Genomic DNA, 13,107 nt, shown 5'->3' with positions numbered 1-13,107 from the left:
CTATATACATTTATAGATTACCCCTCTTTATCCTGTAGCTACAATGAAATCATTTATTGGTGTTATGGTGTATTTCAAAATATGTATGTGTTTAATTCAATATGTGGAGGGCCATGAATTAACGTAACCCCTATGGCTAATGCAAGAAAAACGGAGTACTAAAGCAAGTGATTTCTAAAACAATCTTCTACACAGATATAGTGAGTTGCCCAACTGGGGTTTAAGTTTGATATACGCTATTTACTATGTGCTTAATCACTGAATTTTGTGTGTGTGTGACCAAAATAAGGTTTACAGCTTTCAATATCCATTTTAGGGTGTCAAAATATTGGACATAACCACAAAGCAAAGGATTACCAATATTCCCAGAGATGACAAAAGCCTTCGTCCAGACATGTATCCCTGCAGTCTCTTCTGGAAAGATAACCTAACCCTTGTAATTGGATGGGGCAAATCTGTCAAGGTACACATTTTTAGTTGTCGCTGCATTAGTACAATGTTTACATCTGGACTCTATGGCTGTATGTAGTTCTAGACACATCTGAGAGTCCATGGAGGGTGGAAAAGAATTGTCTGTATTCAAGACTTTTTCAGGGACTTTAGAAACTATGGGGTAGATTTATCAAGGGTCGAATTGAAAATTAGAATTTTCACATTTTTTTTATAGTCAAAACTGTCAAATTTGACTAGGGAATTCAAATTTGATTTGAGTTCTTTCTAAAAATTCCAATTCGATTTTTGGGATTTATTATACCCTGGCCCTGGCAAATTCGACTATTCGCCAACTAAAACCTGCCAAATTGCTGTTTAAGTCAATGCCTGACGAAGGGGCCTTGGTGCTCCGAAAGCTTGCAATGTATTTTTATTGTTAGCCAATGTAGGTATCAATTATACAATACTTTTTGTATTTGTTTGTTTTTTTATTTGTTATTTTTTCTACTGGCTAACACGGTACCACAGTTTTTGTTTTGTGTTTAATTTTTTTCCCCAAGCAGAAGAACATCAGATAAGCCTCTTTCTTTCTCCTGACAACTTACTTGACTACTTGGTGGTCAGAAAATGACCAGCAGGTGGTTCATTCATATATCCCTTAATATCTTGGAATAAAAAGAAAATAAATAATGAATGTCAATTACAAAAGTGCTTAGAATATCACCCTCATCAATTTTACATTTACTTATATTTAAGGTTTACTTATCCTTTAAAGGAGATGGAAAGGCTAAAATTAAGTAAGCTTTATCAGAAAGGTCTATATATAAATATACTAGTAAACCCTCAAAGTAATGCTGCTCAGAGTCCTCTGTCAAAAGAAACACTGCATTTCTTTCCTTCTGTCGTGTACACCTGGGCATCTGTATCAGACTTCCTGTTTTCAGCATAAATCTTCCGGGCTAGGGCTTGAGTATGCTCAGTTTGCTCCTCTCTCCCTCCCTTATTCCCCCCTCCATCCTCCCTTCCCTGCTGTAATCTGAGCCCAGAGCCATGAGTAGGCAGGAAGTGATGTCACACCAAGCTAATATGGCAGCTGCTATCCTAAACAAACAGAGAGAGCTTCTACAGCTGTTTACTCAGGTATGGTAAAACATTCTGCAGTATAAATATAGTGTTATAGCTTGCACTATTATGGCTAATCTATTGGCAATAAATTGCTTTGGTAGCTTTCCTTTTCTTTTAAGCTTGCCGTACATGAACCAATGATATACAAAACAAAGTTTTGCAAGATTATTGGCACATTATGGTGGCCATACTGGTGTACACCAGTGTTTCAGGAACAAGTAAAAATTCTCCCAGAATCTTACCCTGTTTGCCATTCAAACTGCCCCCCCCCCCACACACACACCACCAGCACCAGTGTTCCAAGTCCCCACGGTGTGGCAAGACACAAAGTTTGGGAGCTACTTCCTTAGCATGTACCTATCATGGCAGGCAAAATCTATACCATTATACAAACTTACTTGCAGGAGAAGGGTATGCCCAGAGAAATGTAATAAAGTATGGGACCTGTGGGTAGATGTAGACCCAGATGTGGGCTCACCCTGTGTGGGTACCCTCCCACTACTCTGAAAAACAACCTGAAAGGTACTAATAAATATTGTGAAGTAGCAATCTAATGCATGTGAACAATGAAGTTGGATTTATAGTTTATTTTTTGTAGTGTACACCGCCCTCTTGTGAAGGTTCATAGGAAATGAAGACACTTGTTTTCTTTTATTTAAAATGTTTTTACTAAAACAATTTCAGCAACATGTAAACGATTGTTATCTCTTATGTATGTAACACAGCCTCTTTGACATTGTTGCATAATAAAAAGAATTGTAAAAATAAAAAACTATCATGGCAGGCAAATTGAGTGGCAAATTGCATTTGTCCAGACTTTGCTATGTAACTACATATGCATTTATGGTTTATATTTAAATGTTTTTCTCTCTATTCTGTAAATATCTTGCTGTTCATAATCCTTATGGTTATCTTTTTTAGGTTTGTTCTGTAAAAGAGAGACATGCCAGCGAATTAAGGGATTTGCCAAGCCGTTATGTTGAAATAGGTATGATTATACACTAACTTGATGTAATGATGAATGTAAATTGCCACTGCCTTCCGCTGTAGGACAACAGATCATTAATCTAAACTTTGCTTACACAAAGCATCATGCAATTTTCTCTGGGTGTTATGATATATATCTGTACTTCTAAAATACTTTAGCACTTTATCAGCATCAGACAGCAAGGCTTTTACATGTCTGTGTTCTGAAATCTGTTTTAGCCCAGGTTCTCCAAATGAAATTTGGAAAGAGGTTTGTTTATTTAACAATATAACAAATGTTTGTCATTAGATTCCTGAGATCATCAGACCCACTTTTATACTTTTATCTTGTAATGAGCGTGTCCGCTTTGTATGGTATTAAATATTCATTAAAAAACAAACAAACTTGACAGACAAGATTATTTCAGTTGTAATAAAGTAAATACAAGTTGCTTTCTTTTATAGTGTTCCCTACCACTTTAAATACACAGTGTGTGGGGTACATATTTTTTCTTGTATTAAATTAAATAGAATACATATATATTATAATATTATAAATAAACCTTGTATATTTATTTGAATTCTAGAAAAACATTTAACCCAAAAATATTGAAGACCATCATTGGGAGGGGGGTGCAGTGAAATTAGCAAAATATGCTTCTGCAATTAATGAGATATGCAGAAAGCGCTTGCACCTTAGAACTGTAGCGTCTAGCATCATTACTACCTTTGCACTTATTAGAGTAAAGTCAAGGTTCCCTTTGCATGCCTTGCTGATGCTGCTGATTGCTGCTAAGTGTAATAAATGCAATAATATTGTAATTCTGGAAAAAGTGCATTACTGGGCAAAAACTTGAACGTTTTCTCTTTTCACCATGTCTACTCTTTAAAAATTAGGCCCCTGAGCACAATTAATGAATATAGAATATAGCTAAATGCAAGAGGAAACACACCTTTACATTTCCAACTCTATGGTTACCTATAAGCCGAGATACCTAATTTTACCTACAAAAACTGGGAAAACTTATTGACTCAAGTATAAGTCTATGGTGAGAAATGCAGCATCTACTGTCAATTTTATAACATAATAAAAGTTAACTTAAATGCATAATATCACCTTGCAACTTTTTGTCTGTTAATCCCCACCCTATTAACAGTGACACACTATTAATGCTGCAACAAGGGGTTCAGTAAAGTCCTCGGTTAGGATCATGTGCCAGTGGACAGTGAGTGCCAGTGCCACTGCTAAGCTGATGGTGCCTGCTGAACTGATGCGAAGAAGAGAAGATACCCATGATCGCTTCCAGATCCAAAATGTGCTAGAAACGAAGCCGCACCTAATAGAATGCGCATGTCAGGTCTACCTATGTTGGCTGCCTCCTGCCTGAAACGTACAATTAACGTGCAGCCTGCAGGCACAGTGAGTGCAGCCAATAGCACGTGACAGCGTCCGCAGCACACATGCAGGCAGCATCCTCAGGCAATACACACCCTGAGCATCTGATTGGATTAGGGGGCGCGCTTCCAAATTTTCATTGGCTACTCGAAATCAGGAAATCACTCGAATTAGGAAGTGCGCAAGCTGCCGAGTGCCCTGCAGTATCCCACAGCTCACAAGCCCCATAGTTTTCACGCGCCAAGCATCCTGGACAGCAAGAAGTTCTAGCCACAGATGCAGGTCAGAAGCTATCTTCAGGGGCACATCGCGACGATCAGCTGACTCGAATATAAGCCGAGGTAGAATTTTTCAACTTATTTTGGGTGCTGAAAAACTCGGCTTATACTCGAGTATATACGGTACTTGATATAACATAATCAAAGCAATCGTTCAGTATAAAAATTGGGTAAATAGGCTGTGCAAAATAAAAAATGCTTTTAATATAGTTAGCCAAAATGTAATGTTGAAAGGCTGGAGTGACTGGATTGCAGCTCTCTTTGTTTCCACGGATTGGTTACCAGACAGTAACCAATCAATGACTTGAGGGGGCCACATGGGGCATAATTGTTGCTTTTTAATATAAGTTGAATGCTGAGGATCAATTGCAAACTCACTGAACTGTTATGTCCCATGTGGGTCCCCCTTATAGTCACTGACTGAAAAGCAGGAAGTTGTGTTCTGGCTATTACATTATATTACATTTTTGGCTAACTAACTAAATTAGAAACAGTTTTTATTTTGCAAAGCCTATCTATTTACCCAGTTTTTATTTTTACACTGAACTGAAGGACATTATAGTTTTTAATGGGTTATAGTGGGAATTCAAAATGTTTTATGTTGTTTTTATGAGCTGTTAATCGTATTGTTTTGTTTCTTCCAGTTACCCAGTTTGATAATGAATACTACATAAGTGGAATAGCCCCTCTCTGTGACCAGTTTGTCATGCTCTTCTTTGTGAAAGATAAGTCGGTAACCATTTCCAACTATTTATTTTGTTGCAGCAGTGTGGTTGTAGAAAATCTCCATGCAGAATGCAAGGAGACTGAAAACATGTGCACCTTATCCACTTTATAGCATCTTTATATTTTATTTCAAAGTTCTGTTTTTTCTATTTGTCGGTCATCTGTATAAAACGAGTAGTATGCCAAGCCTGTGCTTTGTTGTTAACAAGCAAATCAATTCATCTGTGTGATTGGCCAAACTGAGATACTAAAGTTTTATATCAATTGTTTCAATTATCTGCCCCATTCTGATCGTTTCCCAAAGACATTAACCAGTATATTTCACCAGCAAATACATCCTGCCTATCCAGGTCGACCAACATGATCTGCCTGTGTGGTGCCAGCATAACACAAGACAAATACAATCAAGTTTTAGTTAATTATACCCAATAGATTTGGATTAATCAGTTTCTACTATATGGATGTAAATATAAAGCACTCCTTTTTGCTTATGTTAGGTCTTAGAGACTACATCAGGCCTACGAGTCAACCATACAAGTGGCCGCATTTATCGAGTTCTAGAAACCAGTACAAAGGACGACAAAATCACACCTTTAGAGTCCCTTACCACAGCACAGAGAGTTTGCTCATTTTGTGGACTCTTTAATGTTTTGCATGCCCCAGCATACTTGCCTGGTGTTTTTTCGAAAGACACACTAGGTAGGGGCATGTCAGGAGACATTTGCTTCCACCCAGGCGCCCACCTCCTTTCCCTGTTGTATGTAGCACTCTTTTCATAAAGACAGAGTCACTCATTGCTTTTTTTGTTCTGTGGGTGCAAGGAGAGTATTCCATTGGTCCAACTAAAAAAATATATGTTGCTTTGGCCTATCTTCACTGATTTGCAAACTGGTCGGCTAATGTATTAGACAAAAATAGTCCCCAACCCCCAGTAATATCTGACTGGGCGCATTTAGATATCCGTCATTGTACAAAATCAAACTATGGGGGGGGGGGTGATGTATCAAAATCTGAAAATACCTCATTTTCTGAAATATACCACAACCACATCGACACTGGTTATTTCCCCTTAATTATCAATACATTTTGGCAAAAAATTCCAGTGCGGGAAAAAAATCGTGAAAAATTGTCCAAAATTTGAATTGTCTGAGTTGTTAGGATTTTCGACCCAAAAACCACGAAATCTTCGGATTTTTGCACAAAACCCAGCACAGATCAGAATATCTTCGTGACTTCTCCCATTGACTTCTATACAACCTAGGCAGGTCTGAGATGCCAGATTTTCTGATTCAGACTTTTTCCATCCTAGGGGTATAATTAAAATCCTGAAAAGTTTGAGGTTTTTTTATTCACTAAAAATCCTATTTTATATTGAAAAGTTTTTGGCGTTCGCTCTTTAATAAGTAACCCCCTCATGGGCCAGTTAGAGGAGAAGTCTAGACCAAAGTCCAATACATGGTATCCAAAGGGTTAACATAGCATCATGGTCAAGATTCAGGCAGAAAGTCCAAAGGCAGGCAGCAATTGGTGGTGGTCAGGTACAAGGTAGAAGGTCAAAAGTCAGAGAATCAGTACATTTATAATTATAAAGCACCCAGGAATTTCAAGAAGTGCAACTTATTTTGGGCATTGAACCCACATCTTGGCATTCCTTTTATTTTGAATTTCCTCGCCGTTTTCAGATAGATGACATCATGCCCATGGCGCAATGACTTCACGTGCACGGCGCAATTACATCAGTGTTCTGAGCTCTCTTGACACTTTGGGGCAAATTTACTTAAGGGCTAATGAAAATTCGGCAGCGTAACGTCATTTTGCCACTTCGCCGATTTACTAACGGGTACTGGCGTAAATTCACTAGCGAAGTGGACCTACTCTAGTGCTAGTTCGCACCCTTACGCCAGGCGAAGTTGCGCTCTGGCGAAGGGACGTAACTATGCTAATTCACTAAGTTGCGTATTTTTGTGAACATTACCTGTTGCGCCAGACTTTACTTCGCCACCTCAGACCAGGCGAGGTGCAATAAAGAAGTCCCAAAAAACGCTGGGTCTTTTACTTTTTTAAGGGTGTTAGGCTGAAAAAGAAATTTTTTTTTAGGGTACCCTCCTTCCCCCCCTACATTTGATAACATATGGCACCTAAACTATACTGTGGGCACAAGAGTAGGGCATTAGAATACATTTATTAAAGGAATTGTTCAGTGTAAAAATAAAAACTGGGTAAATAGATAGGCTGTGCAAAATAAAAAATGTTTCTAATATAGTTAGTTAGCCAAAAATGTAATGTATAAAGGCTGGAGTGATTTGCTGTATATTATGTCAGTCAGAACAGTACTTCCTGCTTTTCAGCTCTCTTGGTTTACACTGACTGGTTACCCTGGTTACCAGGCAGTAACCAATCAGAGACTTGAGGGGGGGCCACATGGGTCATATCTGTTGCTTTTGAATCTGAGCTGAATGCTGAGGATCAATTACAAACTCACTGAACAGAAATGTACCATGTGGCCCCCCTTCAAGTCACTGACTAACTCAGAGTTATAGAGCTGAAAAGCAGGAAGTTGGATTCTGGCTGTTTTATTAGACATCCAGTCACTCCAGCCTTTATACATTACATTTTTGGCTAACTAACTATATTAGAAACATTCTTTATTTTGCACAGCCTATCTATTTACCCAGTTTTTTCTTTTCACACTGAACTATTCCTTTAAGGTTCCCTGGCCTTGTGTAGTGTAATGTGTTTTCTGCTGCATATACGGCCAATGTACTTTAACTGCACGCCGTATGCAAATTTCTGATCGCTAGCGTAACTTCGCTGATCATAACTTGTGCGCAACTTCGGCTCTTCGTGAATTTGTGCAGCCCTGGCGAATCTACACCTGGCGAAGTGCAGCAAAGCCAATGCTGGCGCAACTTCGAAGGTAAGTAAATTTGCCCCTATGCATCTGGCCTTGTCAGGTCCAATGCCTCCGGGCTAAATATGCAGATCAGCCAAACTAGACCCATTATTTGGATGACTGAATTTTGCAAATTTGCAAAACAAGCAGATATAAAGAATGTTTTGTTGTAAATGCAGATTTTCTCATTGAAACACTCATATGTTCTTGTCAACCAAGCCAAGAAATATAACCCAAAACACAATGAACCTAAAATAATGCTCTGTTTGTTTTTGTTCTATGTGTGGTTAGCATATGCTTCTATTCTGGGTCATTTTGGAATCTAAGAAAAACCATGTTACTTAATTCAATTTAAGGCTTATAATGTATATTCTGGTTGAATTGTATGAGGAAGTCGTCCTGTTTAATTGCTGATATTTCTTTTTAAAATTTCCCAGGAGACAATGTTGTGTGCGAGACCACGTCTTGATATTATTCAGGCACATCCAGACTCAAGTGAGGAGATTTCTTCAGATGCCATAACAGTCAGAGGCTTTCAGGAAAACGAGTGTCGTGATTATCGTTTGGGTGAGGAACATATAGCCCCAGAAATACCCGTCAACAAGTTATTCTTGTTTTATGTATCTCCCACATGGACATATTTCCATTTTTTTTGTTTCATGTTCAAGATGTTTTTAAAATGTAAGAACTTTTTACCCAAAACATAATACATCTAAAATATGGGGAGTTGTCTAAATGCCAAAATGCTGGCTACTGTTTGCATGTTCTTCATGCCCTCTCTCTACTATTCTTTTCATGGTCTTATTTATGCAACAGTTATGACAGGCCAGAGAACCTCAATCGTATTAACACATTTACTATATTGTAACATAGTTAGTTAGGTTGAAAAAAGACACACGTCCATCAAGTTCAACCTTTTATTGTGAACCTTCTCTTCTTCTAACTCCACCAAAATTCAGTTTGTCAGGTGTATATTCACATATTTACTAGAAATTGTAAGTTTGCTTTTGCCTTTTTTTGTGGCATAAATTCTCTGTGAATATTGTACAGGCAATACAACTGTAGTGGGGAAAATTCACTAGAGAATTTATGGAGGAGGTGACATAGATAATAAGATGCAAAAGTGCCTGCTCTTTTAAAATCGGTGTGTTTGCTTATGAAACACTACTAGAGGTTATATAAACAAGCTGCTGTGTAGCCATGGGGCAGCCATTCAAGCACAGGATACATAGTGGCAGTCGGTAACAGATAAATTCTGAAGAATCCCATTGTATACTTCAGAGCTAATCTGTTTTCTACTTTATACCCTGTGCCTTTTCTCCTTTTTCAGCTTTGAATGGCTGCCCCCATGACACAGCATCTTATATAAACTATAGTAGAGTTTCTGAAGCAATCACACCAGTTTTACCAGTGCAGCACAACAGTACATTATATTTTCATTACTTTAAAAGAATTTAATTTTTGGTGTTACTGTCTCTTTAAGTGGTTCTCTTGGTTCTAGCATCTTGTCATATTCCAGTACCAAGAGAAATTGTGGGGAATTTTAATTTACGGTGAGAATACTCCAAATTTAAGTTTTCACCCTGTAGTAAATATGCCCCAAAAAGTCTCTTGATTAATTAATTAATTAATTGATTAATTTAACATGTAATTGACAAATTTAATCTGTGACTAAGCAAGCATTCTGCCCCATTAGTCCTGCCATTGGGCTCATAAGTTTACATACTCCTGGCAAAATTTGTAAAATGTTAGCCATTTGTGGAAGACATGAGTGATTATTCTTTGATGCCTAATAGTTTAATTTAAAGCACATCAAAATAAAAGAAATGTATTTTGTCTGATCACTCATGTTTACTTATAAAATTGTCCACACCTTTACAGATTCTGTATGTAAACTTATGAACACAACTGTAATGTCTTCCCATAATTCTTACTGACCATGTCATTGTCACCAAACCATTCTGGAATATTCACATACTAAAGAGAATACAGGATTCTCATTATGAATTCTGTTTTGTACGTAGTCCCCTGATAAAAATACTTTTACATTTATCTTTAGAATACTCAGAAGGAGAATCTTTATTCTATATTATCAGTCCAAGAGATGTTGTTGTGGCAAAAGAACGAGACCAAGATGATCATATTGACTGGCTGTTGACTAGAAAGAAATATGAGGTATGAGACCTATTTCCTAACTACTGTGTCATCTTGAGATTGACATTTTGTTTAGTTTTTTCCTTTTTTAAGAAGGAGATTACATTATTCCTTTTCCTTCTCACATTTAGGAAGCTCTTATGGCAGCAGAAATTAGTCAGAAGAACATTAAGAGGCATGATGTATTGGTAAGTTACACAAATTACATTATTTCTCTTTGCTCTCATCTTGTATATGCAGAATACCATATATAAAGAAGAACAGAAAGGCAACAGGGACAGAATTCACAGGAAATATATTTTGTCATGCAAACTGAGAATTTGTATATTAAATGGTTTTAGAATTGTCAGGAATTACATTTGTCAGTGCTGACCAACTTCTGTGGTACAGAGGGCTGAAATTTTTCTGACCTATTTGGTGGAGGGCTGATAATGGAAGCCACAGTTGACCACTCCCTGTTTTAAACCACACCCATAGGAAGAGTATGGCGCACAGAGACAGAGCATGCAGAGTAGTGTACACAGGCGGAGTATGGCACAAACAGGCAGCATGGGACAGGCAGCATGGGACAGGCAGCATAGGACAGGCAGCATAGGACAGGCAGCGTAGAACACACACTTGCAGCATAGGGCAGGCACCGTATGGCACACACAGGCAGCTTAGCACAGGCAGAGCAGGGCACACACAGTGTAGGGCAATGCAGGCAGAGTAGGGGTGGGTATATGCAAAAAGAAAAGCAGGGCTATCCGGCACTCAAAGGAATCCATGGACCCATGACTGAGTACCCTTTTGGTTATGAAACGCGTAGGGCCTTTGGAGATGTGATATTTTTAACTTTAATTAATAAATACAGTTTTTGTTTTACTTTTTTGGCCCTGTGGATTCTTTTGAGTGCCGGATAGCCCTGCTTTTGTTTTTGCATATACTGGTTTGCCGCTGCCTGAAGCTGAGGCTCTGGGGCTGGTGCACCTGGACCACTTGATCTACTCGGTGAGCAATTCACATTTATTTGTATATTGATATTCTGAAGCACCCCTTTTCTTTTGCTGCAGATTAGGGTTGGGCACGGGCAAAGCAGGGCAGGAGACAGGGAAACCGATCAGGACCATGCAAGTAACTGACCAGGACCACTCTAAGATGAATAGTACATACTGTACTATGTACAGTGACAAAGTGCCAGTGCTTCTCCTACAGTCTGTCTGAGTTGTGAACAGATAGACAGTGTGGTCACTGACAGTCTGAGGTGTGATCAATGCAGGTATTTAAAGGTGTGAACAATACAAAGGGAATTACAACTGTGAACAATACAAGGGAATTACAGGAGTGAACAATGCAGTTCTTTTACAGCCTTAATCTGAGAGTGTGAACAATGCAGGGGCCCGTTAACCTCAGTATTTGTACTTAATTTTACACAAAACTAAGCAGTCACAAAAGCCAGACTTCAATGGAGAGTCACACAAGGGGGGGGGCCATGGGCCGCCAGTTGGACAGCACTGACATATGTAATTACCACTGTAACCAAAATTTATCTTAAATGCTACATGTCAGTTGGTTGTTAAAGGGATCCTGTCACCGGAAAACATGTTTTTTTCAAAACGCATCAGTTAATAGTGCTACTCCAGCAGAATTCTGCACTGAAATCCATTTTTTAAAAGAGCAAACAGATTTTTTTATATTCAATTTTGAAATCTGACATGGGGCTAGACATTTTGTCAAATTCCCAGCTGCCCCATGTCATGTGACTTGTGCCTGCACTTTAGGAGAGAAATGCTTTCTGGCAGGCTGCTGTTTTTCCTTCTCAATGTAACTGAATGTGTCTCAGTGAGACATGGGTTTTTACTATTGAGTGTTGTTCTTAGATCTACCAGGCAGCTGTTATCTTGTGTTAGGGAGCTGTTATCTGGTTACCTTCACATTGTTCTTTTGTTTGGCTGCTTGGGGGGAAAAGGGAGGGGAGAGATATCACTCAAACTTGCAGTACAGCAGTAAAGAGTGATTGAAGTTTATCAGAGCACAAGTCACATGACTTGGGGCAGCTGGGAAATTGACAATATGTCTAGCCCCATGTCAGATTTCAAATTTGAATATAAAAAAATCTGTTTGCTCTTTTGAGAAATGGATTTCAGTGCAGAATTCTGCTGGAGCAGCACTATTAGCTGATTAATTTTGAAGAAAAAAAATGTTTTTCCCATGACAGTATCCCTTTAAGGGTCAGTAAACCTGGGATAATTCTAATAAAATTGGCCACTGACATAAATATACCAAACAAGCAGATCTTTGCCTTATTTGGCCATCTGCATGCTTGGCTCAATAGAGCTGATCTGATTATTCAGCTCCAGGCCAATGACTAGATCATAGCAAGGCCTAGCCTTTTCTACAAGAGAGGACCACAGCAAGGCTCTGATGACGTCTTCGCCCAACGCAGCACCCCTTCACTGAAATGCGTTCTATTATGCAAGGGAGTAAACAAAATAGTTTCAGCAGCACACAGATTGATAAATCAACAGGGACAAAATGTTGAAGGAAACATCAGGGGCAAATACTGTATGGTACTTGTAACCCTCATGATTTGGTCTATGGTAGACTGGAGATGGTTACCTTGTTGTGCCATGCTGGCTATAGCAGGAGTTGAGTTGTGGGATTTGCTGAGATCTGTTAGTAGAATGTATATACATGATTTTATTCCTCTTTTATCATTATCTGTTTGTGGTTGTTTGTATTTTGTTTTTTTAGGATATTGGATTATCTTACATAACCCATTTGGTGGAAAAAAGAGATTATGACATGGCTGCGAGGTAACAGTACTTGCCTTGGTTTAACTAGAAGCTTGTTTTCTAGAAGTGGGAATACCCACTATGAACTACCATTGCTTAGAGAGGACCCAACTGCCCACTATCACATGTTCAACACTTGTACTCACTCACTTGTATTGTGATAGTCCGTTGGGCTTATTTACTGCAAGTTCAGTGAGCAAAGTGCAACTTGAAGTGCAATTGTAGTGTTTTTTTTCCCAGGATTCCAGCACCTTTGCAGTTGTTGAACTCTGGCTGATGTAATTTTATTTATCTAGGCATCTGCATGCTCGATTAGTCTGAGGCCAAATTTCCCATAAATGGGAAAATGTTCCTTTTGGTACC

The 13,107-nt window shown here is 38.6% G+C and overlaps 1 protein-coding gene across 3 annotated transcripts in view; it reads left to right on the top strand.

Moving 5' to 3' along the window:
* Positions 1–13,107, top strand: part of vps41.S (VPS41, HOPS complex subunit S homeolog) — a 57,826-nt gene that overhangs the window by 21,309 nt on the left and 23,410 nt on the right. For all 3 annotated transcript variants that reach the window (XM_041588079.1, XM_018254527.2, XM_041588078.1), the window contains 7 exons: positions 317–463; positions 2,479–2,545; positions 4,842–4,930; positions 8,254–8,383; positions 9,876–9,991; positions 10,102–10,158; positions 12,704–12,765. In XM_041588079.1, coding sequence (XP_041444013.1) covers positions 317–463; positions 2,479–2,545; positions 4,842–4,930; positions 8,254–8,383; positions 9,876–9,991; positions 10,102–10,158; positions 12,704–12,765 — 668 coding nt within the window. The remainder of the gene's footprint in view (positions 1–316; positions 464–2,478; positions 2,546–4,841; positions 4,931–8,253; positions 8,384–9,875; positions 9,992–10,101; positions 10,159–12,703; positions 12,766–13,107) is intronic.

This window comes from Xenopus laevis, chromosome 3S (genome assembly GCF_017654675.1).
Source record: "Xenopus laevis strain J_2021 chromosome 3S, Xenopus_laevis_v10.1, whole genome shotgun sequence".
NCBI classification, from domain to species: domain Eukaryota; kingdom Metazoa; phylum Chordata; class Amphibia; order Anura; family Pipidae; genus Xenopus; species Xenopus laevis.
Note: the sequence above shows the minus strand (reverse complement) of the source record. Positions and strands in the feature narration are given on the sequence as shown.